We start from the raw sequence: 27,276 nt of genomic DNA on the forward strand, positions 1-27,276 counted from the left end.
AAATGACACAGACGTTCCATTGGGAAAAGGCGGGCGGGTGTCACTTGGGCACACCGTCGCCGCGTTACATAACATTTGTTATTCAGCCGAATGGAAATTTCAGAGGTGCATTCATCATCAGGGACGTGTGGGAGAGAATACACTAATCTCCCAAATACAGGCTTGAAGATGTGTATTCGGCTCCGGACCACGATGCCTTTCTTGTTGTTTTTTGTTTATATGCGGTCGAGACTACAATACGGGCAGTTATTGCATTTCTTTAGACCATCGCTGACATGCAAATTGGCTCGGCTCACCTGCAGAGGCTGATAAATCCCTCTTGCTGCCGTTAACGTCCTCCATACTGCGTGCGCAGGAATCAATCTCTGAGCCTGATTTAGAAGCATCACCCTTTGACACAAACAGACACACACACACATACACACAATTTAGAGGGAAACCAAATGTCAATAAATTCATTTCAATCATAACTGATCAGAATGTGGCGGTCTGACGTTGCCTCTCGGTGCTGATCCCAGCTGAGCTTTGTTCGGGTCACCGGATTCCATGATGGGTTAGATGTGACCATGGGATCAGTCACCGGAGGCAACGCTACAGTCTGCGAACAGGCAGGTGAAGGTGCCACCTCTGTGCTCGCAGAGTTCACGAGACAAACAGGAAAGAGGGAGTCCGTTGATCAACAACACTGTGTACGCATGCAAAATAGTTGGCTGAAAAAACACTGAAACACAATAAGAGTGGCATGCATGGAGGGGGTGGGGCGAGCAATGCCTCACTATGTCAATTCCTTCAATATTCTCACTGCTGGCAAAAAGTGTCAATAGGCCAGAGAACTTGAACATTTGCCTGACGTAAATGTCACATTTTCATTTCATTCACGAGCTTATTGCATTCTCGAACAAATGACTTTATTTATCCTTCCTGCGTGTGAGAGCATTGCAGCTACATATTATTTTGGGGCTCAACTGAAGCACTCATTTACATGTTCTCACCGATTTCCTGATTTCCCCGGACTGGTGGAGTGTGACAAAATTCGGCGAAGATTGCTAAAGGACCAGGGGCCTAATCAAGGAAAGAGGTCCTTGGGATGTTCTGCGCTTGAAATTTTGCTCAAATTTCTGCATCTGATTATCATAACATTGGGGCGGGTTGGGGTGGGGAGGGGTGTCAGAGCCAGTCAGGGGCTTGTACTGTATTTCCACTTGAAATGCTTTTAACCCTATAAGTACAGCTACACAATGGATGAATGAATTTTCATATGAAACTGTACATTTGGCTCAGCACATGGCATTGTTGAATGTGTCTCGAATCACAATTTATTATTATAAATTTAGTATTGCTGTCGCTTGACATTACTACCCATTGTTATTCTACACTCTAAAAACACTTGGGTTAAAAATAACGCAATTTTGGGTAAAAAATTGATCGACTGCTTGGGTCAATTTGCCCCAACTTTCAAACAACCCAAACAATTGGTAGTTTTGTACAAAACAACCCCTAAATTAGACAGTTTTGTACAAAAAATTGCAAGAAAGTGGGCCAAATTGACCCAATTAGTGGTTCGGCTCCATTTTTGCCCCAAAATTGTGTTATCTTTAACCCAACTGTTTTTAGAGTGTGCATTCAGCTGGAATGAGCACCACCAAAATTGGGATTTTTTTTGTACAAATCAACGCAAGAAAGTGGGTCAAATTGACCCAATTAGTGGTTCGGTCCATTTTTGCCCCAAAATTGTGGGTCAATTTGACCCACATTCTTGCGTTGTTTTGTACAAAACATCCCAATTTGGGTGGTTGTTTTGTACAAAACTACCAATTTTTGGGTTTTGCAAAAACAGGAGGAACTTGGGTCAATTTGACCCAAGTTGTAGATCGGTCCATTTTTGACCCAAAATTGTGTTATTTTTAACTCAACTATTTTTAGAGTCTTTAGTCTTTAGTAGATGTCATGACTGGTGAACGGCACAATCAGAGTTTCATTCAGTGTGAATAAACCTGATTTAATACTCAGGGAATAATAAACGCACATGCATCGATGGTGGAATCAGCAGGTGGACATGATGTTGGTTGGGTGCAACGGTGGGAGGCCAGGTAAAGGAACGTATGTGTGTGCGTGTGTGTGCGTGTGTCTTGAGGGGAATCCTTGGTGATGAAATAGCAGGGATGTTTAGACAGTTTGTTTATCTGCCAATTCGGGCATGGTGGCTGGAGCAGGAGATAAGCCAGACCAGACCTGCTGTAGATAGCCAAACATTAAAAGACACCAGCAGCTCACAGGAGGATCTCAATTACCTGGCATCAAAACGGCTCCACGTGGCAGATGGATGTTGATAGAAGGAAGTACAGTAATTGCTTGTGTGTTTTCCAGAATAGGTTTCTTCCTAAACGCGATGCGGAAACTTTCCAGCCAAAATTGGCAGGGGTACGATTCTTCGGAGAAGTTCCCCCCCCCCCCCCCCCCCTCCGAAATTAATTGCTGTGTTACATGCCAACTCAATTCACATAAAAACTACACACAAAGGGTGGATTGTGAATGTAGAATTTCCTTACGCAAGCTAACAGTGGTTCAACGAGCCATCAATAGAACTTTAAACACCTTCAGCTCTCTGATTTTTTTTTTTCCTTGTTTTTATATCTCAACCGGATTTACATTTCAATAAGCAGTGAGCGTATTATAACATTAATGCACACAAACTTAATATTTGTTCGTTAGATTTACCTGCAAAATGTATCGTGGAACCCCCAAATTTATGCTAGAGTGCACTCTTTTGTATAAATAGGATTTAAAAAAAAAAAAAATAAAAAGTGCCCAAACTATGGTGTTCACTAGTGGATGTAGAAGGATTACCACGATTTGCTTTTCAAAGAGCACATTTAGCAGACCTAATGTAAACAGACTTGATTCCCCCTACTGCCCCGCACCCTTTATTAGCTTGCATCCTCTCGACCTGCCGCATTTACATATCCAGCAGTGCTCAGACCTCCCAGTAAGCTGGCACCCTCTCTCCTCTTCACTTTACGTCCGTACCTGCAGCCTAATATAATAAGAGACTAAGAGGGAGCTCGTCGGCAGCCAGCTTTGCTGCAGTGAGCTCACCCTCCGGCTAAAAAGAGGAGCAGGGTAGAGGGCTGGTGGGAGGTAAGCAATCAAAGTGAGTTTTAATGCTGTTTTGAAAAGTAGAAAAAAAACAAAACTAAAACGTGCACACAGTAAAGTGATGCAAGTGTTTAAGCATGGGGTTGATTCTCCCAAACTGATTTGGAGCAATCATTCACGACCGCGGTTAGCAGGACGGGCGGCATGCAGGCGGCCGGGGGGGTGGGGGGGGGGGGGGGGGGGGGGGTTGGAGCACTTTGAGGCGTGACACATCTTCATATCAAAGCTTGAAAAGCACTCAAGAATAGCCTATGCTCAATTTCCAAATAATATTAAAAGTTTCAATATATATATATATATATAAAAAAAAAATACAACTCAATTTTCAGTTTGTGAATAGCAGTACATGTGATATTTTTGTATTGGTCATCTCTATGATATTTGTTGTTTAACTTTTTCTTCTCCTGTTCTTATTATTATTATTTCATCAGGCAGACGGATATTCATTTTTGGCAGCGATGACTCATCAAAGCAAGAGACAAAATTCCGTTCTCCTCTCTTTTTGTTGACGCAGAAAATTAACCGTAGCTCTGCTTCCGGAGTTCTCTGTTTTGAAAATTATTATTATCATTATAATTAAGTGGAGAAAATATTGGCATGTCATGCGAGGCCATTACGCCAACATTTCAATTTCTATTTCTTTCTCTTATTACCCCAAATAAATTATTAAACACCACTAGCACCCCAACTGGTGCTTTGCTCTGACTTCATGCATAGTTATCATTTCAAGATTTATTATTATAATTTTTTTTTTTTTTTTTTTTTTGCAGTGGACCATCAGGCTGTGGAATTGGAAAGATATGTGACGGATCTGCAAAGCCTCCAAGGGGATGGGGAGGGGGAACAGGTAAACTGGGGGAAGGCAGAGAGGAAAATCGGGGGAGGGCTGTTATTTGAGCAAAGGGAGGGGCAAGATAAGGGCGCTGCCATGCTTTACCGTACATACCCCGGCATCGACAGGCAGCTGAATTAGACTCAGTTGGGCATGCAAGTCCTCCCGCTTGGTCACTTCCTACATTGGAAGCGATTGGTGCAGCGACACAGGTGAGGGAGGCGCGCGCCGGGAGGGCGGGGGAGGCGGGGTTGGGGGCGGGGGAGGGAAAGCACAGAAGTGAGAGGCACCACAGCAGTAGGCAAGAGCAGACGGCAAGTTGAAGGAGATTCATTCAGCCTCGTCGCAACATTCTCAGGTCACCATGCCGAGAAAGGCGCGGCAGCCGTTTTTTCCCGGTCGAGAAAATGAGCTGCACTGGACCATTCGCAGACTCAATAACAGGAAAGCAAGGAGGTCAGAGAGTAACAGTGAAGTGGACAGCCATGGTCTGTGTTCCATTTGCTCCGAACACAGCCAGAATATGATCTTTACAGACAAAAAAATGTGTTTGGCCCGTTGCAGCGCAGCGTTGCATTGTTAAAAACATGCTTTTAGCATCCATGCGTCATCATATGCAGGATTCAAGTTGATGTGCGTTTACTAATGTATGCACAGCGTGTATTGAATATGGTCACGTTAGACATTTGCACTCGGCTGCAGTGGATACCGGACATCGGACTAAAAGTACGGCTAGACAGCAGACAATGCGCGATGCCGTCCATTTCAGTTTGATAACTCGGAGAATATGTCCAAAGCGATTAATATGTGTGTGGTTTTTTTTTTTGTGTCTTACATCTCGCTTCTGTTGTCTCACATCATTCAGCGGCTGGTTACCTAGCAACAGCAACGCGAGGGAAGTTTGGCAGTTTAAAAATAAACTTTCAAAGAGCGATGTGAACTTGAAAAACCAAAATAAAAAGAGTGCTGAAGACAAAGAGAACTAAGGCCTCTACATTCTGTGTGTGTGTGTGTGTTTTTTTTTTTTTTTTGAACTGAAAACATTTCTATGACGGCAAAAGAACGAATTACGTAGACTGCATTGGCAATGAATATTGAGCTTTAGGTAAGGAGTCAGTTGATAGGTGGCGGTTAAGAAGAAAAAGATTGACTGTCTGCAGCTGTTGCGATGTTTGATTGACTCACACTGTTGAGTGCAACATTAATTAAAGCTGATGTGGAAAATATGCCCATGGGCATAAACTGGTGCCACAGAATGACAACTTTGACAAGATTCCATTTGATAAATCACATAGAAATCAACATTGGTGTCCTTTTCACTTTAGTTGTGTGAAGAACTAATCAGACCTTAAAGTGGAAGTCAACCCCAACATTTTTTTCAAGAATATGTTCCCAGCAGGCCCACGAGTTGAAATTTCTGATGAATATTGTGTTTGTGGAATAAGAGTTAAGCAGCAAAATGCACCCGTTTTTAGCCATCTCCGGGGGCGGCCATTTTGTCACTTCTGTCGACTGAAAATGACATCACAACTACCCAGGGCTCAGGTAATGACCAATCGCGGCTCAGCTTTGGAAAACAGGCGAGCTGTGATTGGTCGATAAGCCCTGGGTAGTTGTGATGTCATTTTCAGTCAACAGAAATTACAAAATGGCTGCCCCCTGAGATGGCTAAAAACCGGTGCATTTTGCTGCTTAACTCACATTCCACAAACGCAATATTCATCAGAAATTTCAACTCGTGGGCCTGCTGGGAACATATTCTTGAAAAAATTATGTTTGGGTTGATTTCCCCCTTTAAAGACAGTGAGAGGACAAAGAATCAATTAATCTTTAAGATGAATATTATGGCTATCTTCCGGGGAGGGGGAGGGTTCTTGCTTTTACAAGATGCTCTTCATCACTTTATATTAGCCATATCTTTGTCAAAGAAAACAAACAAACCAAAACAGTTCACCTCAGTTTGGAAGCCTTCAACCAAGATGGCCACCAGCAGGTTGAAAAGAACGTAGTTACCAAACGTCATCAGGGCAATGAAGTAGAGAGCTGCGACCGGAGTTGTGGATGCCATGCCGTTATATAATACCTTGTTCCAGTCTTCTTGGGTTAAGATCTACCAGAGAGGGAGGGGGTGGGAGACAAACATTGCGCAATGAGTGCGTGTGCGATATGCGCTAGTGACGTGCCTAAACTTTGCAGTCTTTTGCGGTTTAGCTTTGACACCCAGCAGGGCAACGGAACTTTTACTTATCATATGATTTAGTCACGTATTAGGTATTGTGTCTATTGCTTGCCTCCACATTAGCCCGCCTTCTTTTATGGCCCAACTACATTTCCGTTCGATCCATTTTTTTGCGCCATCATTTTGAACAGCCTCGCCTATGCAATGCTCTGCAGACACGGCGATACTTAACATATCCCTTCGTCTGACATAGCTTTGAATTATTAACAATGACTATATTCATAGTGACGAATGCCGTGCATTGGTTATGCGGGGATAATGCATAGATGATAAGAGCCCAGAGAAGGGTTGCGTTGAGCATGTTCCAAGAGACATGACACAAGAAGATCGGTGAACATAAAGAAAAGGCTGATTGCACTGTCGTGTGGTTAAGAAGTTTGAAGAGGGAATATGTTTAATTTATTCACGATAGATGGTCTTTTAAGCCACGCGATAGGAAAATTGCCGCCAGAAAAACTGATGGATGAAGAATTGAATTTGCTCAAAGGCACGTCAGCATGTTTTGATTTAACGCTCCGGATTAGAGGGGGGGAATCATTTGCATTTAAGCATTGAAAAAGCCTTTCATGCGGTTTCAATTTTGGGTGCTTATTTATTATTTTTTAAACTTTTTTGCAATGACATAACCCTACAACACCCTACATTATCATTTTATATCATATAAAACACATAAAAATGCAAAAAGGCATTATTGAAATTCACTTCATAATATTTTGCAAGCATTACATAAAATTCAAAATAAAAAAAGGCTTTCTACTCACTTGGAAAACGGTCACAATAGCCCATAGAAGAGAGTCAAAATTTTTCCTGTCTGGTAGGGTGTCCCCATCCCGCTCGGAGCCAAATTTACAACCAAACAGATGCATCCCCAGAATGCTGAGAGGAGGGATGGATGGTGAGAAGCAAGAAAGAACCGAGTGAATGTTCACACCAAACAAAATCTACTGCAGTTATTTCAGATAATCATCAACATGGGGAACACCATTTTTATTATTTGGCTGGACTGAAAAATAATGATCTTAACACTGATTAGCTGAGAGTCATCTGGTTGTCAATGTTTAATGAGTTGCAGATGTCGTCAGCACCATGGAGAGCGCTGTAAAAGATGGCCCACAATTGTCAGTGCAGTGGTACCCAAAAATCTAATATTGAGGTTGTAACACATTATTTAACCAAACCTTTTTGAAAAAAAAATATGCCTATAGACAATTTGTTTGTTTTTAACTTACATTTTTCATGTTTCATGATCTTGGGCGATCCTATACTTTAATGAGAACAAAGTGCATCGTGCGCATTAACATTAAGTTCTGAAATCTGTGCCAGGTTCATCATTTCTCTGTTATAAAAAGGCTTCAATCAATTTTATACCATCAGAAAACATTTATATTTCTTCCTTTTTTCGTTATTAATTTGTACCACCACAGTCACTGGAGACAAAGGCGCAATTTCCAGTTGAATTTCCACTGAAGAACGGGCTTTTTTTTGGTGCTTTTTTTTCTTTTCTATGCAAACCCTCTCCGCTTACCTGAAGATGAAGATAAAGAGCATGAGCAACATGCAGAAGGTGGCCACGTTGTCCATGGTCTTCATGAGCACCACCAGTTGCCTCTGAAGGGCCGGCATGAATCGCACCAACTTCAGCACCCTCATGAGCCGGAAGGTCCTCAGCACAGACAAACCTCCGCCTTGCTGACCCACAATTTCCCACACGCTATTTGAGGACGACACACCCATACGCATTAGACTCAGACCCAACGCGGTTGACCGTAAAATGCGGTTCAGCCGTTAGCTCCACATACAGTTTAGCGCGTGTCATGCCATTGCATCAAACGTACTAAGGCAACAGGAGATTGACAAAAAAAAAATTTTCAACGTGTTTTTAATAATGCTAAATAGCGCTCTAAGAAAATAAAAGACAATATCAAGAAAATTAACCTTGTTTGACAAAGTGCAATCACTGTTTGGACTGTAGTATTTGTGTGTTGGATGTGTGCCTTTAAGGGGCTGGAATCGGGTTGGCAAAATCTACGACAAAATCCCTCTAACGCCTACATTGCGGCAATCGCAAGTAAAAAGTCATTTTCGTCAAGGAAGCACCGTAGAGCATTCATTATGTTTCATCATGACCGTATTCATGTACGCACGTATTACATACAAGATGAACACAAAGGGAGAGATGTGGTTTCAACTCACCTGATGACCACTATGATGCCATCAAAGATGTTGTAGGGGTTCTTAATATATCCAAAAGGTCCATAGACCAATACTTTTAACAGCATCTCAAGAGAGAAGAGGCTGGTGAACACAATATTACTGATCTCCAAGGCATTGGTCAGTTCGTCAGGCTGGAGGAAAAAAAAAAAAAAAAAAGGGGGTCATTAAAACTGCTAAATCATCCATTCATCCATTTAGAGAATTTTGGACCAAAAAAGAAATCATGTTATTTTATGAAGTGCAATATTGCATGATGCAGAAAAAAAAATCATCCGCTTCCTACCCTAATGCCGAGTCATCACTGGTGATATCCTGAATATGCATATGTGCACTGGTAATATGGGCATGAAATCCACCGGCCTGAAGCAATACATTAATGCAACAAGAAATCTGCTATGTCACAGACGCAAAGAAAATCCATGCCAGGGACACAAAAAAAAAAAAAAAAAAAAAAAAAAAATCAAATGTGTTTTTTTTCTGCATACGATGCCCACACTCAGCTTTTGTTTCATCGCCGAACAGATGTGTACCAATCGCAAAGCCGCGGCAGAATGTGCCGAGGATGTCCGCTTGGAGCTCGTCAGAGAATTGAGCTGTCACTCACAACAACATCAAACAACTGGCATGTGCCCGTGCTATAGAGAATTAAAAAAAAAAAAAAAAAGACAGAACGAGAGCAAGCAGACAGAAAAGGGAGCCAAGCGATAAAAGGCAAGGCACATCCAAACACGACACAGTATGTAAATCAGAGCTCTATCGCCAGTTTGGGCTATTATGCCAGAGGAGAAAAGAGCCAAATGCTCTTATGCGTCTGCGGACTGCGGAACACCCCAGACAAGCACCGTGAGGCCTTTCATCTCCATCCAATAACAGTTCACACAACTCAAACACATTTGGACGCCTTACACAGACATGAAAAAAAAAAAAAGGATGAAAGGTGTTGAAGGGGTGATCCATGTTGTGAAATGTTCCACCCTATGAGTACATTCGGTTTAAGCATCCCCGAGCTGAACCAGGAGTTAATAGAACGTAATGTAAACACAGGGAGTTGTCATCGCGTCCGTCTTGGTGGGCTGCGACTAATCACCGGACACCAGGACTGTGTAAGCACCATTTTTCAAAACTAGCATGGAGACACATAGAAAAGTATGGACACCCATTCCTGCCAGTAAAAAAAAAATGTTTTTGTTACTTTGGAACAAGCCCATTCACGACCATTAAAAAATAAAAATTAAATGCAGAAGCCGAAGCCTGTTTCCACCAGTTGATTTTTATTTTTTTTTAATAAAGCCTGTTTCCACCAGTGGAAAAAAAAGAAAAATTCTTAATTGTACGATGTCCGCTTATAATGTTTGATATAGACGGCATTTGAAGAGACCGGAGGTATACCTACCTAGTGCGTGCAACCCTTTGCATCAACGTAATGGGCTATAGGCCACAACTCACACCATTTTAACACATGTTGTCAAATACGAGAATGCAATAATAATACCTTCATAAAGTAAACTTTTGCATGCCCTTTGAGTGCGACTTTTTGTAGCTCAAACGGTGCTTGCCTGTGGATGGGCTTGCACGTGAACCTTTTTTTTTTGCTTTTTTTTTTTTTTTTTTTTTTTTTACCAGCGGTGCATCAAACTCCCCCAAAAAATAAAAAAAAATCTCATGGCGGAAACAGGCTTCTTACCTATGATGGAAAAAATTGATTTTTTTTTTCCACTGGCGGTAATGGGCCTCCATAGAAAAAGAACAGAGATTAACATCACATTTTTTTTTTTTTTCTCCCATGCATTATGTCAGCATCTCAGCACACACACATGAACAGTCAGTTAAATAAAACACTGAGCTTTACTGAAATGGGATCTGAATGGTACAAACTTTTCACAATGCGTACGGTTGAAACTCAATGAGCCTATATAAAACAATCGACCAACTACAAAAACCTGAGTGAGCATGTCTTGACAAGACGTTGCATTGTATTAAGTCATAACTCCCCGAAGGCCTGAATGCAACAATAGGGCCCGATATTGCACCATCTCTCTCAGTCCTTGAGAAACATTCGTTTCATCTCTTCGAAGTCAATCGTCATGCCTTTACGGACGCGCAAAACAATGAGTGTGGTTCTCAATATTTAACATGGCATGCAAACCACTAGTTGGAGCCGTGACGACCTTTCGACGCATGGAGTGTTGACACAAACTTGCTCATGGTCTGACCTGGAGTTCTGTGTTCTCTGGCAAAGACTTGCCCGCCACGCCGCGCTGCGCTCAGATGGCATGATAAACGGAGAGCAATTCAACGTCTCAACTTGCTTTTTTGCTTCATACTGCAAAAGAAATTACAGCAGGAACGGAAGTGCTAACTTCCTTTGCTATTGCCAGAGTAAATTTCGGGGTCTAAAAATGAACAGTGTAGATTATCTGGGTTATTATCATTATTTTTTTTTTTTTTTACTTCGGATGTTATTATAAGGCTTTTCCAGCTAACAGATCAAGCTAATGACAAGCGCTACAGAAAAGGGCTGGATGGATTTTTAAATCCATTTTCAACATTTTTACATTTTGGTAAATGCTAGAAAGTGACAGGATGAAAAAGTTTCCCAAGGAAATAATGGGTTGCCACATTTTGTGACTGAATCGAGTCGTAATTTTCAGGAGGTTAATGATTTAGAGGTGGAATGTGTCACCCCCTAGAAAGACACTTCAGTTTAAGTGCAAACAACTGCAGCAAAAATTGGACCATATATTTCATTTCCTGGCTGCACTTCAAAAGGCAAAAAATCTGCCCACATAATCGGCAGCTGCCGCCATTGTAGCCCATTTCCTGAAAATCAAACACTGTTTCATCGAACCTCTTCCTCAATGTCTGCCTTTCGATTTCATCCGTTCACTTGATCGCGGTGGCTGTCCTTCCAAAGGACTTCCGTCGCAAATGTGATTTTGACGTCCCCCTGAAGTTTGCATGCGGAATCCGGCATCGACGCTGAACCCCGCCGAATACGTTTTAAAAACCACATCCACGCGTACGAACGCGGACCGCGCACACCCCTTTAATAGATGTGGTTGCTATGCCAAAACGAGAAACAAGAAGTACAACTTTTATGAGCCGAGGCTTGGACTGCAGCAATCTGGCCGCGAAACAGATCATTATTTCTTCTCCCCACTGCGTTTTTGCTCTGCAATTGTTTTATCTTGTTTATCACACATTCCTCCGACATCATGCTCGATCCCCGCAAAGAGTGAGACAATAAAACACTTTCTTGGACAGCTCGGCGTGCAGCGTGTTTGGAGTTTCCACTTATCAAAGGGGATTCATTTCTTAATTCAATCACGGCAGCTGACGTGCGAGTATCAGCAAGGGAGAGATGAATGCCGACACATGTTGCGAGCGTGCAAGCGAGAAACCGCTCTCGCTTTTTTCTAATTCTCCTTCGATGACCGTTTCCTTGCTAATGAGGCGGCGGGAACATTAGGAGATAAAGTGCGCTTGATGAGGAATAGCGTAATCTGGTTAGCGCTAATATGATGCCACCTAATCTGATGTGATATAATCCAAATGGAATGCCGCACTCGGACTGCTAATGACGCAGCGCTGCGCTTGGTGAGCGTGTTGGTTTTAATCAAGTGAGTGCGCTTGCTGTATCGGAAGTAATTCCAAGCGTGAAATAAAGGGGGATATACTCCCTCGGTGATTATTTGTTGATTGGGCTACTGTGAGGAATGATTGGTTAGATACAAACGCCATACGGGGTTCTCAAAAGGTCGATGCCCAAAAATTACTTTGTGCTCAGCCATCGTGACCAACGTTAAAATACATCAGCATAGTTGGCCAAAGTGGTCATTAAAAACAAAGCAGAAGTTTTATTTTAAAGGGGCGGTTAACCCAAAACTGTTCTTTATGTGCCTCCGCTAGTCCAAACAAGGCATTCTGATTCATATTGCATTTGTGGAATATGAGTTAAGAAGCTAAATCCACCCGTTTTTATCCATCTCAGGGGTGGCCATTTTGTCATTTCTGCCGACTGAAAATGACATCACAGTTGCTCAGGGCTCACGTAACGGACAATCACGACTCAGCTGTTTTCTGAAGCTGAGCCATGATTGATTGTTACATACATAAAAAACTATTATTTGAAAGATAATTTTTCGGTTGACCTTAATATTATTCTAAGCCACTGTGACATTATGCACAGTTTGAACAAAAAATGGTGGTTGGATTCACTCAATTTCATTTCATCAAGCAGTTACATGAAATAATATCTGTATTTGGATGTAGGTTTTTTTTTAAAAAGTACATTGTGTCTACTTCCACAAAAACAGAGAACTTGCCAGGTAAAGGCAGACTGTGATTTGGCATCTCAGTGAATCAGGAAATAACTGAACGCATGTTTTCATCACTCCGATGATTCTGTCATTTGAATTTCACAGTCTTCCGCGCTACGAAAGCCTTCCTTCAAGACTTCAAGATTAGAAGCTAGCGCATCACACCATAACATGTCTTGAGAAATGTGTCATTCTTCAGGCTGTGACAAACACATGTAAGATACGAATGAATTGCTTGCAAGCAGGGGAAAATGTCTCTCAGTCATCAGTCATCATATGAGGAAAACAGTTCTGATGACTATTATTTGCACCCCTTAAAGTGGAAGTCGACCCAAATTTTTTTCCAGAAGATGTTCTATGCAAGCCCACAAGTTGAAGCAAGGCATTCTGATAAATATTGGGTTTGTGGAATAAGTATTAATCCACACTTTTTTAGTCACCTCTGTCACTTGTGTCGAGTGAAAATGACATCAAAGTGTCTCAGGGCTCAGATAGCGGAGATACCTGAGCCCTGAGTAGTTGTGATGTCATTTTCAGTTGACAGAAGTGACAAAATGGCCGCCCCCGGAGATGACTAAAAACAAGTGGATTAACCCTTACTCTACAAATGCAATATTTAACACAATGCCTTGTTTCAACTACTCGGCCTGCATAAAACATATTCTGGAAAAAAATATGTTTGGGTTGACTTCCCCTTTAAATAAGGGGTCATCAAACTTTTCAAAAGTAACCACTATTTCTTGGGTACCGATTAATGTGAAGAGACAATTTTACCTCAATTACATTTAATTACATGTCGTTACTTATAAAGACAATGATCACATTCAAATAAATCCATGTTAGCATTTGTAGTTTATAATGAATCACTTCTACACAATTCCTAGGAAATCAAAAGTCCCATCCCTGGCAAGCTATTTTTTTTTGTTATTGTTGAAGGCTTTTATGTTAAATTCGGGAAAGTAAGACCTTCCCAAGTCAATAGACTGCCGGGCTATGCTGCATAGTTGGCAGACACGCAACGCTTCCATCATGTCCACCGTTAATGGCAGTGCTCTTAAACAGTATGGAGATAAAGCAGACACCCTCTCCTAACATGTCCAAGCCGTCTGCCTCCACTCTTCTTCCCATAATCTCCCTTCCATCCCTTCACCTCCAAGTCCTTACACTCTGTCATCCCTATCCAACACTCTATTTAATCATCTTTTTATCCAGCCACCGAGCCCCCCCCCCCACTCTTCATCTCAGTGTCGCATTTCCATTCTATGCACTCGCCTCGTTTGCTACCCTCATACCGAGCGGGCGTGTGTGCCGCCTCCCCGGCAGCCGAGTGTTTGCTCGTGCGAGTGTGTGTTTATATGAGAAAGGAAGCAGACAAGGGGGACTCTGCAACATGTCATTGACAGGGAGAGTTCAGGCGCTGCTGGGTAACATGTCTGTGTTTGAAGGACGCAGGATGCCCAGCATCTTTATCCATTATGAGTCACCTAATCAGGAGGCTACTTTTTATGTCAGGGATCACATTGTTGCTGGACATAACTCACATGTAATAGATGTCTAGTCATTCTGGGGAACACGGTTTCACATGTCATTTATTTATGGTTCTTTTTTTTTTTTTTTTTGTAATTGATTCACTGCCAGGCATTTTCAGACCCTCTTTTACCCTTACATTTGGAAAAAAATATTAGTAAGTTCCCTGGATTGAATGGCTGCACTGTGAAAAGACAAGTACATTCAAAAATGGCAGTGAATGAGTTAATTATTATTTTTTTTTTTTACAGCAACTAGACAACATCTATCAGTTCATTTTATAGTGTGTTTGACATCAGATGTTATGTTTCAGAAATGTGTTTGCTTCATGAATCCATTTGGGCATAAGAAACTTGGAAAAGCGTCAGTCCACTCCGAATCAGTGCGACAACAGAGAGCAAGCTGAGCCCTTAAAGTGGAAATCAACCCAAACATATTTTTTTCAAGAATATGTTCTATGCAAGCCCACTAGTTGAAACAAGGCATTCTGATAAATATTACGTTTGTGGAATAAGATTTAATCCACTTGTTTTTAGCCATCTCTGGGGGCGGCCATTTTGTCACTTCTGTCGACTGAAAAAGACATCACAACTACGCAGATCTCAGGTGATTGGTCGTTCCCTGAGCCCTGGGTAGTTATGTCATTTTCAGTCAACAGGAATGACAAAATACAAAATGGCCGCCACCTGAGATGGCTAAAAAGGGGTGGATTTTGCTGCTTAACTCATATTGCACAAACGCACTATTAATAAGAATGCCGTGTTTCAAATAGCGGGCCTGCTGGGAACACATTCTTGACAAAAAAATATGTTTGGCTTGATTTCCACTTTAAGCGCTTGTGATGTCATTTTCAAATCGACAGCAAGTGGCAAAATGGCCGCCCCGTGAGACGGATACAAACAGCTGGATTTTGCTATAAGTATTTGAACCGTTACGCAAGTAGAAATGAAATGTTGTGCTCCAAGAACTTTGCATGCACAACGACTTCCCTGCAATTGCAACACACGGGCTTTCCATTCAATCCCCAACCCAGCATGATATAGGAGGATTAACTACATGCATGTAATTTCTCTTATAGCCACTTTAGTACATAATAACACCTCATATAATCATAAACAATTTCACACTTGTCGTTTATTTTAAAAGACATGCAAATAGATTCTGGTTAGGAGTTGTGAACATTCACTTTCCTTGCTGATGCATGAACTGTTAAGACAGTAAACCCTCACTTAAAATAGCATTTCTTGTCTTGTAAATATTTTGTTCAGTTCACATGTGAGAAGACCGATACATTAAAAGCACGTGCGCTGATAACAGGGATAGACCGCCTCTAGTACATTGACAATCCTTTTCTGTTTGACACGCCCATCTGGTTCCTAACCTGCGCAAATCCTGATTAAGCGCCACATTATACGTAATCCATGCCGACAAACATTGATCGATCCAATAGAGAGTTTGTGCTTGAAGCCAAATCCACTCAGTCCTAACTCACTTTGCGAGTGCGTTACGAAGTTGCTAAATTTCATGATCAATTCCTCTTCGGGGGATTTGCTTTAGATTTCATCACGATGGATGAAAGTGTGTTTATGAGTGGCTATGCATGCGAATTGGCATTTGTATTGGATGTAAAGACAGTAGCTAAGGATTTGTGACGATCCAGTGTCTTCAGACAGTCCAAAACACATTTGGGTTTTCTAACTGGACATGACGTTTTTAAGGATGACATCTAAAAGGGGAATAAACACCCATAAGTAGGGTGACAAACAGGCTGGGGGGGAAAGAGGTGAATTCATTATTCCTTCTAAGAAACAATGGTGTGATTTTGTTTGTTTGATGGCCAGTTTTATCGACAACTTGTCTGTAAAATGTGTACATACAGTATATTTAAGTGACGAGAGCACAGTAGCATTGGACAGTTTAAAACTCAACATAAGCGTAAAAAAAGCACAGTAAATCTCTACTTATGCCTACATCAACCTTTAAAATGATCACAACGATCACACCCGTATTTTGTATTTTATGGATGGAGCATTTTCCCGATCAAGCGACATAAGCGACATAAATCGGTAATATTACGCCAACCGTTGTGATATTTTCAGAGGTTGATGAGTGGATAAGAGACATCTACATAAATGCGGGGGATGATTGATCGCGATTTCTGAACATTAGGCGGCGACGGGTTATCGAATAACTCGTTCGGACCGTCCCCGGCACAATCACAGTACGGCAAGTGAGGATGGATGACGAGCATATACGTACTGTTGCTTTAAGGCATTAATCATGGTGCAAAGCATTTCTTCTCTCCACCAAGCTGTAGTTGGAGAGCTCACTTAAGAAAAAAACATAATGGTCAACTTGGCTGGATGATACTTATGGAAAACAAAACCAATATTTTTTCCCCTTCATGTGGACATAATTACATAGACAAACTGAGGTTTGGAGATCCCTCCTTCTATTGGATGTCAGTGAGCTAACAATCAATGATCTGCCTACGGGTAAAGTTTTAAGCTGTGTGTCTGGAGACCCAACAAAAACAACAACAACAAAAAAAAAGCACTTGAGAGAGAGAGAGAGTGGGGTGAAAGTAACTGAGAAGCACGTGGAATAACGGGAGGCATGGCAACTATAGGATACATGAGACACAAAAAGAGAAGCAGCAGACAAGGGGGAGGTACGGGGGTGGGGGCAGAAGAAAAAAGTAGAAAAATAAGGCTGAATACTGGAGGTGGAAATGAGAAGGCTATAAAACCTCCTGTGGTTGTGCTAAGGATGTTGCCATCTGGCGATGTTTATAAGCACTGGGTCAGAGACCGAAAGTAACCCCATATAACCTGAACACGTTTGAATCTCCTGAAATTCCCCATCACAAATAAAAAATACTTCAATTAAATCGCATTTTCAAACAGCTTTTTTTATGCATCTGGCCGTTTCTATTGGCTAGATAGACGTAGATTACATAGCCATAGATTTCTACAGTGATTGTCTTCATTAGGGTCATGGGGTGAGTTTTCCTTTTCCATACAACGTGTCGAGTTCACGAACGAAGAATAGGTGAGGCAAAACGTATTGCATGCACACATGGATTACCAATCGGAAGAATGGTTTATCTTCTTCAAAATCTCAACACAGATTATACACTTCATGAACAAATATCTGAAGTGTTTCCATCAGGTTTTGGAGAACCGATTGGGCACTCGGATTTCTACACACAAAAGCTAACTCGTGCTATTAGCAACCGGACATAGCCGTGGCCTTTTCGCGTACACAACTATAAGCATATGCAATATGTTTGTAAAGGATACAGAATGAAAGTGTTAAAGTATGTCAATGTTTGGCCTCAAATAAGTTGAATCCAACCTTCTCTCATCTCATCTCATCTCATCATACACTCTCTTTCCCCGATTTTGTCTCTCACATGGCTGCAATTATGCTGGTGTAAATAAACAAGTCCAGAGAGAGACATCAGGAATTCCAGTTGGGCTCGTGGGAGCAGCGCAGCTTACACAATCACACAGAGAGACACAAACATACACGGCAAATCTTTAACTTGAACTCATCAATCACGACATCAGCTGTGGCTACTCACTCTGCGGAGCACCAATTGGACTCCTACGGAAGGTGCAATTTCAAAAATGCTATTTGCATGGCAAAAGCCGCAGTCCAAAAAAAAAAATCTTTGCGACACTCACCTGTTCGTGATACTCGATCCCCATGCTGAGAGTGTTGATCAGGATGGCTATCATGATCCCACGCCCAAAGTATTTGCTATCGACGATCTTCCTGAACGTATCACACACCAACCTCCAGAAGTGCACGACCTTTCCAGCGGTTTTACCCAGCCGGAAGGGTTTTTTCTTGGGCTGCCGACTGTCCCGCCTGTCCCTGCGGCGCGCGTCCTGGCTAAACTCGTAGACACCCTCGCTGTCAGAGTCTCCTGGTGTCTCTGTGCCACCCTCCGACTCATTGGCGAGGGCCTTTGCGCAGTAAGGGCAACTTTCGGGGTCCGGGGTCAACCCTGCCACGTCCATGGCGCTGCTCATGGCGCTGAGGTCACGAGCCGACAGCTGGCAAGAGGACTGGGCTGCAGCTGAGAGAGAGAGAGAGAGCAGAATAAATGACTGTGATCGTGATAAATAGCACGCATCAAGTGTTTAATAAAAAACGTCCAAACAAATAAAGGAATCTAGTGTGAAGGACAACAATTTTGGATGCTTGCGTGTGTGTCAGAGGGAGTGACGGGCAATGCGTGAGCTTCGTCTCCGCAGACCGGGCTGCAGCCTGCGTGGCTGGCAGCCAGCGTTTCCACCGTCTGTATAACCTGAGCAGATCTGGCCTGACTTTTGCTGAGCACACGGACCTTTTAGAGCTTGGCCAGAAGCAGAGAAGTCGGTTGCCAGCTACAACATGAAGCATTAACATTTGACTGTAATTAGAATGTTTTTTTCTCTCTCGTGCGGAAAAAGAATTCTGGAGGGTATTCTAGTGTGAGGCTTAATCACAACACATTTATGTCTGATTCTAATAGATGATTGCATGAAAAGGGAACATTTTGAGTGGAGGTATGTCATTTGTTTTGCTTCATCTGACAAAAACTCTGAATAAATCATCCGTGCTATTCTCACACTTCATAACATTGTCCTATTTTTACCTCCTCTAGCAGTGAAAGCACGAAACGCAAAGGCAACAGATACTGGTTTGATCGATCTTAGCATGTTTATGAGTTTACAGAAAAACAAAAGTGCGTATTGAAATTTGCCAAAGACCTATCATAATTTGGGATAATAATGCAGATAGAAGAAGTAGATTTGTTTTTATGAGGGATCAACAGGTGTTGATCGGACCGAAAATTACTTATTTGCAAGTGATGCACCGTTGTTTACTTACGGTATCTAATGCTAATGCTAATGAAACGCTCCACCGCCAGATCGCAGAAGATGCAATCGCGTATCCACCTGCTGCCGTTCATTCCCAAAATAATAGTTTAGTGTTGAACTAATTAGTTGAAAGTTGGTCGCGTTCGGATACACAAACAACTTTGGCCGTTCGAGTGTGCAGTTCAAGTTACGTCAAAAGAGTTGCTGCTACCTGAGAAGTTGCGGGTGTCCGCCAGGCTCTGCCGCCTTCTCCCATAGGACATCGGTGGGATGTTGAGGCTGATATTTGTTAGCGTACTGGTTGCCACACTCCCTCGTCTAGACTCTGCTAGAGCTCTGGCCTGAAGAGTGGGGTAATTCTTCGGACCGGGGGCAGCAAACGGCACAGAGTTCCTCTTCATTGCCCGAGACGTGGGCGCTGAAGTAAAGGAGAATGGGCCTGAAGTCTGCCATAGGTTTGCGGTTGAGGGGGTACAGCAAAGTATTTCTCGGTGGAGTACACCAAGAGTAGAGTGTGAATCACCGTATCCCGCTAGATTGGTGTCAGAGGTTGATGAAATGACTGAGTGTGGTGGCGGGGCTAAAGTCAGGTTTCCACCAGAGGATACCCCGATGTTGTTGTTATGAGAAGATGGATCCACATCTTGACCTTCCAGACACCTGATGTTGCCTCCTGCTCTCACACTTCCATTCCCAAGATGGTAATGGTAGTGGGGGTGAGGGTGGACCATGTGGTAAACAGACAATGACCCCTGCCTCGAGGACTTCCTCCTCCTCCTCTGGCTCGGCCTTTGTTGGGGTTCCACTGGAGGCGGAGAGGCGGCAATGTTGAGTCCTGCACGGCGTGCTAAGAACCTGCAGATGTGGGCCACCTGTTTCACTCCCTTTCGGACCACGTGGACAAGGTACTTGAGCAGCTCATCGTAGCAGGAGCCCGGCTCCGAGAGCGAGGCCAAGGTGCTGGCGTTGGACATGAAGCGTACCCTCTGCTCCTTCATCAGCTGACTCTCTCTCTGCTTGGTTTCTGAGAACTGAGTGGCAATGACTACCAGGCAGAGATTGATCATGAAGAATGAGCCAATCTAAGGACAGGGAAGAGTTGTTACCCAAGTAGTCATGGTCAAACAGTCGAAGAACCTGAACTGCAAATCCTCAGGAGGAAGCACTTACGATAATTAGTAAGATGAAGTAGATGAAGTTGTAGAAAGAGTGAGCATCCATCACGAAATACATGATATCCACCCAGCCCTCCAGAGTGATCACCTTAGGAGGAACGGACAACCGAAAACACCCGTTGGAGATGCGTCCTTCAACTTTTACAGGGTGTCGTGATGGAGGACTAGTTAGATTGTTGCCTCGCAGCAAGAAGTGCAATGATTTGCTTATAGATTGAGCCATTTTCAGCACTTGACTTTGGACACGTTATCCCCATGTCAAGTTAATTATTACCTGGCTTCTTCCATTGACCAGGTTAGGTTTGCCATAATAATTGCATTTGACTTGACACTACACGGTTGCCGCCTACTGCCCCAGGGATGGGGTCAGTGCAGAGAAATGTTGTTGCCGTACATTTGCTGTGTTTTGGTATTGCATGGCACTATACTGTATACACTAGTGTTATCATTCATCCCTCCATACAGTTTCTATCATGGCAGAAAGGGTAAATTCTCTTAAGATACATGCCTTTGGATTGTGAGAGCAATCTGGAGTACCTAGAGAGAAGCCACACAGCAAATGCCCTCCGAATGACCTAAGCCGAGATTCAAACGCAGGACCTTCCTGCTGCGAGGTGACTAACCACTCAACTCTCTTAAAACCAAGCGTACATCTAATCCCCCAGTTTTATCGCGCATGCTTCACCACACACAGGCAAACCCGCATAACAGTCCCACCAGCGGGAGAACTAATCCCCAATCTGGCTTTTGTCCTCCAACGCGACACTCCCAGCTTGACGGAAATGTATGAAAACAGACAAAAGCTTTGCAGATGATGCGGAGATAGCGAACAAATGGTGTGGAAAATTGAGGCTGTGGATGTCGTGTCCTGCTAATCGCGTAAAGCCATATTTCAACGATATGCCAGCTGCTACGAGACAATTGGCCTTTCTTTCATCTCCATTTTGTTTCCATCTCGTTTGCGTCATTAAGTCCAGTCTAAAATCCAGGCAACATGGTTTCGCTCCTTACCTGGAAAATGGCAATCCAGGCATAGCAGATGTTGTCAAAGTTGATAGCCCCTTTGAAGGGGTTAACCAGACCAGCAGAGCAGTTGCTGTAGTACTGGTTCCAGTTAACACAGGTGGTGTTATCGGTGCTGTTGTACGAGTACATGTCCAGATTGCATTGCAGACCTGCTTCGTCGTAGAGCTTGGGCACTGAGCTACAGTCCCTCATGCCGTTCTCTCTGGGCTGAGAGCAGATAAAGGGGTTCTCATCATCATTTTCAGTGTGGTAGTATTTCTCCAGCTCCACTGACAGAGGGCTAGGGATAAACGAGAAGATATTTCATTGATTAGGGGTTTATGTGCTACTTCGGGGTAAACAAATCCTCATATATATTTTATTTTCACATTTTAATCTTAGTTAAAAGTATTGGATGATTAATACGGGAAAAATGTCTGGAAACAGGCCAATGTTGTACTTGGATAGTGGAACCAGCAAAAGCAATGGGAAATTTAACTTCAAAGAAACTCGGGAGGCTATGAATCAGGACAAAAGTAGCTTCAAATGGACATGCGTATGCGCTTGACAAATACACAGAGCAGAGGGCTGACTGAAACCGCAATACAACATAAAATAATGATCCTTAATATGAAAGGTATACATTTTTGGGGGATTGAAGAACTTACAAAGAGAAGTTGTCCTCCACAAAGCAGCGATTTCTGAGCAGGCCGGCCCACAGCTGGACTCCCACGATGCCAAATATGAAGAAGACAAAGAAGCAAAGCAACAGCACGTTGCCCAGCATGGGCAGCGTGTCGAGCAGCAGGGTAACCAGGATACGCATACCTGAGAGGAGACACAAGGACAAAGGTTAGGTCTCCTTTGCTGTACTATATTTAGGACTGATAGATGTGGGGGATCCAATTATTTCAGTGAAACCCCTTGAACACAATTTACTGCTATGACTGTTGTTTATTGAACATTCCAACTTGAGACTTGACACTTGATTTGGTATACCTACACTTATATGAGCTCGAGAATAACAACTCACACCACAACAATAATAATAACTTCAATGCCAGAGGCCGTCGTCGTGCTCATAACGGTGATTATGCCGATGATGCAGTCTTTTCTAATTGTAGTCTAGATCCTACTTCATATTGTACTGCACATTGTGTCTTGTTGGCTACTGGATTCTGATGTGAAGTGTACGTAAAGTGCTAGTCACTAGCAATGTGTGAAATACGATATATCGAATATATTTCCAGTACTAACATAACGGAGTTGAAATACAGCACAGTGTTGTAGACTGGAGTCTGCCAATGCATCTCTGCCATCTCTATATAGTGTGCTCTTGTTTCTGACAACACACACTCTTCCTTGCTGCCCACACGCACCTCTTTGCTAAATTTGGTCGGACCACTTGGCTTGAATTGCAACTCAGGCCTACATTATCGGAACATTTTCCTCTCTTACCACCTTGGAATTCCCTTTTCCCTTGCTTGACATGCACTCCATTTTGTCTTTCTCTGATCTGTTCTGTCTCATTTCAAGAACCCTGACTGTTTGGATGCCTGCAGACCGCTTGCTTCTCTGCAGGTGACTGACATTAATAATAAGGATCATTTTCTGATCAGTGATTTTTTTTTTTTAAGCCACTGAGGAGCAGCAGAGATGGAGAAAAGGACACTGAGTAGGTGATGATGGTACAGAAAGAATTTCAATACATTTTCTTCAAATTGTAACATTACGGTAACATTTTTGTGTTGTTTCCAATTCTCGATACATTTTGTTCTATTCCCTTAAATGCATGGTCTCGAAAAGCACAATATGAATCCACCTAAAAAAAAAAAAAAAAGACAATCTGGTATGGGCATACAGTAACCATAGAAAGCTTTTAGTTGTGTGTTGTGACTGGGCATACAGTACATGAAAATCCTTTCTAAATTTTGTCTTAAATAAACCATGTGCACAAAGCAGGAAAACACAACAATTCAAAACCGTTTCCTCTTCCTCTAAAACATCATTTATCACCATTTTCACATCAGACCTCATGAGAATTATTTTTTCCCACCGATACGTAAGTGGATTTTCAGATTATATATATATATATATATACATATATATATATATGTATCATATCAAGAGTTTTTAATTCATAAATTCACATTGCGAACAACTGTATTTTCATATCTAATGTTCCAGATGTCCTAAGTCGAGGTTTTACACAGGTACATTCTGATGAAAACTCTGATCATAATGGTATGCTTTCTAAAATGTCATAACGGAGGGGCACTCAGTGACCCTGTAGTTGGTTATGTGGTAGGCCCAAATCAATTTATATTGATCTTAACCATGGGCATAAGATGGACAGAGCAGCTAAGTGCTTTTGGAAAATGTTATTTTCATCACAGTGATTGCGGTTTGGAATTATTTCAACCCAGAGGGATGACGACATCAAATATTTGCATGCCTTACGATGCCGGTGTACAGTGTGTGTGTAAGTGTGAGGTATGCCTCGCCTAAGGTGGGCGAGGTGAACGGTTGGGTTTGGAGTGGGTGGGGGCCAGAGGAATTCAGGGGAAGTGTAACAGCTTTAGAAAATAGAGGAAAGAAACCAAGGCCCTAATTCCTGGCACACTGATTACAACAGAGCAAAAGATGCACTGAGTGATATCTGATGTATGTATGCTTACCTCCTTGACAAAAGAAAAATACAATATTAAGAGTCAACCCGAACTGGATTAGCGTACTTATTCACACCGATCGACATTTCATATTCAATCATAATCATTTCCCCCTCCACCTGTGTGCCTCCAACCTCGCTGTGGGTGGCCGCTGCGTTGGAACGTGGCTAGCAGGCAGGTGGCTGTGTGTGATCGAGGGAACCATCTGTCAGCAAGAAAATGAGGTTTGCTTAGTCGACTCTCCTGACCAGGTTCGGCTCCAGTCAGCTTTGTAATCTTTGTATGGTGAAGCAAATGGCCTCTCTGAGTCCAGTGCAAGTGTACACCTGCGTCTCTGCTCCAAATATCTCGCTCGATATCGGCAATTCCTGACAGAGATGTCAAGTATAGAAAAGAAAAAAAAAAAGGGACCAAGTGTGTATTGTGGCACGGTAAAGACTGAATGAAATATTATACAGCAGTAAATCTTTATATATATGTATATAGAGAGGCTATTCTGTTTGCGTCCAGTCATAATCATCTCTTCACGATGGCCACTAATCCATCAGTCAGTCGTGCTAATGTAACCATTAACCTCATCTCCGAGGCAATGTTTCCTTCTCACCAATTAATCGGCAATTATTGTTTTCCTTGTGGTCCAATACCCGTTGATCACAATTTAGCGGGGACAGCTGCGTGGTCTCCGAGGCATGAAATGTGTATTTCGACACAGAGCACTACACAATGCTACAAACAGGGGCGAAATTGTCCAACGTACAGTAAGCAAGACGTATGGTGGTCATAAAGTGTCAAAGGACTCAATATCAGAGTGATAGTTTTCGGAGGGGGAAATGTTTCTGACATGTTTTAGCTCTGTCAGGTAGAGAACTGTGTCAAAAGAATTCATCCTTGCTCATTAAGACCAGTTTGTGGTCATTTACAGAAATGAATTATATTAGTATATCAATAAAGGTGTGATCATTCTCTATATCAGTAGTAACCTATCATTATTTGTAGTTATCTTAAATATTCTGATTAAGCCTGGTTGCTTCTTGAAGACCTTGTTTTTTATTTTTAATAATATACAACTGCACTATCACAAAAAACAACAACACAATAAACAACAACTGTATCTTGCTGCTGCGATTGGCTGGCAACCAGGAGAGGCCCCCCCTCTCTTGCTCAAAGTCAGCTGTGAAAGAAACGACCTCACCTGTGACATAGTGAGGCCAAGTAGTACATGTGTACGTACGTACGTACATACGTCTATATGTACGTACGTACATACGTCTATATGTACGTACATATGTATGTACGTACATATACATGTATGTACGTACGTACGTACATATACATGTATGTACGTACGTACGTACATATATATGTATGTACGTACGTACGTACATATATATGTATGTACGTACGTACGTACGTTTGTCGTCACATCACATTCAAATATGTTTCAAATATTTGGGGTATTCGTTCAAATGTTTATTTTGAAGAAAAAGAGACAACATTCAAGATAGCACTGGCTCTGGAGGGTATTCTTGGCACAGGGAATATACAGCATTTCAGCATCTTTCAAAATAGCAGGATTACACTGTGAACGTATTTGCTTTGATCCACCGGCTAAAATGTTACGCCTTCAAATACAAACTCAAACCCTCCGTCTGTTCAAAGCGGAACCTCGTGTCAGCTGACGTCAAGAGAACTGAAGTCAAGCAGCGATATAGGTCTCGCGTGGAAACCCTGCGGCGAACTCCGAGCAGGCTACAATAGGTGGTTGTTGCAAGCTATTTAATTACAGCAATGAGGGGAAAGCGATAGGCAGAAGGTATGAGCACACTGGAAGCCGGGGAGGCGGATGTTGCCGTCGCCGGGGGATTATCTGGACGCGAGTCCATGTGCATTAACCAAGCAATTATTATACACATGTAGTCCAAACAGATGAGTCCTTAAATTGCTGGGGCATGGAGTAAAATGTTATAAACGGGTGATTTGTAGTTTGAGCATTGGGGGGAAAAAATATGCATGTGTGTGATTAATAAGGCTTTGGGCAAAGGGCAAACATTGTGACTAAACAATGAGTCTATTCTGGGCGCAGGATCATAACACACAAAGACGTGCATTTGCATCGAGTCATAATTATCTCTTCGATGGCCACCAGAAATCAGTCCTGCTAAGGTCACCATTAACCTCCTCCCCATAGTACCCTTTCCTACCTAATTAATTAATATGTCATTATAATTTCATCGTGGTACTCACAGATGCTCTTCAATGTTGCTCCCCAACCGGATGGGAAGCAGAACAGTGCTTACATACTCATTTTCTGTTCACTGGTCGATTTGAAAATGTGGAATGGAGAGTGGGCTATGTTTTGACTCTGCCATTGAGACAATGGAATGCATTTCAATCCAATACAATTGGTCTGTCCAATTTTACAAAATGAGTCAAAATGCTTACAGTCAACCACCTCTGCTATAGGATAACATTTTCGTCTAATATCACACAACTTATATTAACAAATAACAGAATAGGAGGTCCTCTCGGTTTACAATGGAGTTCCTTTCCTATGGCAACGACGTAACCCAAATTACTGCATAGTCTACCGGAACATAAAAATGTTTCGGATCGACTGTGCACATCAGCAGTAAGTGTCAGAAAAAAAAAAAAAATAAAGTCATATTTTCCCTCCCCAAATCTTGGCCACATTCCCAATTGTCAAATCTAAGAGTAAGTTACTAAAGTTCATTCAATAATTCATTTGGAATTGTACATTTGTCTAGCATCTAAAGGGGCCGGTGAATGTGTGCTTCTTTCCTATCACTCTATTGAAAAGTGTGACATGATGCTGCAATACAAACACACTTGAGAATTTTGTAAAACTTTGTAGTTGTCGATGAACTCTCAAAGGGCAAAGTCCTCCGTTCTCGTTTTTAGTGGTTTTCATAAGGCAAGACAAGTGCTTGGTGAAAAAGCTGCCAGTGTTGGTGCAATGAATCGAAACGAACACACAACGTAAATGAATTCATTCAGCATCTAAAGTATTAAAGTTGGCTCAGTGTGCCACAAAATAGCGATAGAATGAATAATTCACACATTAATGACATCATTGGCCCTGTGAATCAGATGAAAAATGGTTGGTTACCTACTGAGCAAGTTTGCAGTTTGTGTTTGTACACATGTTGCATATTGGGATGCAATGAACAAAATGGTGACAATGTAGGGGAGCTTTTGGAATGTTTACTGGAAAAACAAACAAACAAACACACAAACACAAACACACA

The 27,276-nt window shown here is 42.3% G+C and overlaps 1 protein-coding gene across 18 annotated transcripts in view; it reads right to left on the minus strand.

Annotated features, from left to right (window-relative positions):
- Positions 1-27,276, minus strand: part of cacna1g (calcium channel, voltage-dependent, T type, alpha 1G subunit) — a 127,693-nt gene that overhangs the window by 37,641 nt on the left and 62,776 nt on the right. For 14 of the 18 annotated variants that reach the window (XM_086016361.1, XM_086016352.1, XM_086016351.1 and 11 more), the window contains exons 6-16: positions 22,010-22,169; positions 21,348-21,642; positions 20,332-20,424; positions 19,373-20,243; positions 17,977-18,374; positions 8,421-8,572; positions 7,753-7,938; positions 6,989-7,103; positions 5,943-6,098; positions 4,103-4,168; positions 297-390 (exon numbers count right to left, since the gene is read on the minus strand). In XM_086016361.1, the coding sequence (XP_085872487.1) occupies positions 297-390; positions 4,103-4,168; positions 5,943-6,098; positions 6,989-7,103; positions 7,753-7,938; positions 8,421-8,572; positions 17,977-18,374; positions 19,373-20,243; positions 20,332-20,424; positions 21,348-21,642; positions 22,010-22,169 (2,586 nt within the window). The remainder of the gene's footprint in view (positions 1-296; positions 391-4,102; positions 4,169-5,942; positions 6,099-6,988; positions 7,104-7,752; positions 7,939-8,420; positions 8,573-17,976; positions 18,375-19,372; positions 20,244-20,331; positions 20,425-21,347; positions 21,643-22,009; positions 22,170-27,276) is intronic. The other 4 variants (XM_086016359.1, XM_086016368.1, XM_086016358.1 and 1 more) reach the window with 1 other exon arrangement.

The sequence above is a fragment of the Filicampus tigris genome, chromosome 19 (genome assembly GCF_054856515.1).
Source record: "Filicampus tigris isolate MCC_2025a chromosome 19, RoL_Ftig_1.0, whole genome shotgun sequence".
Classification (NCBI taxonomy): domain Eukaryota; kingdom Metazoa; phylum Chordata; class Actinopteri; order Syngnathiformes; family Syngnathidae; genus Filicampus; species Filicampus tigris.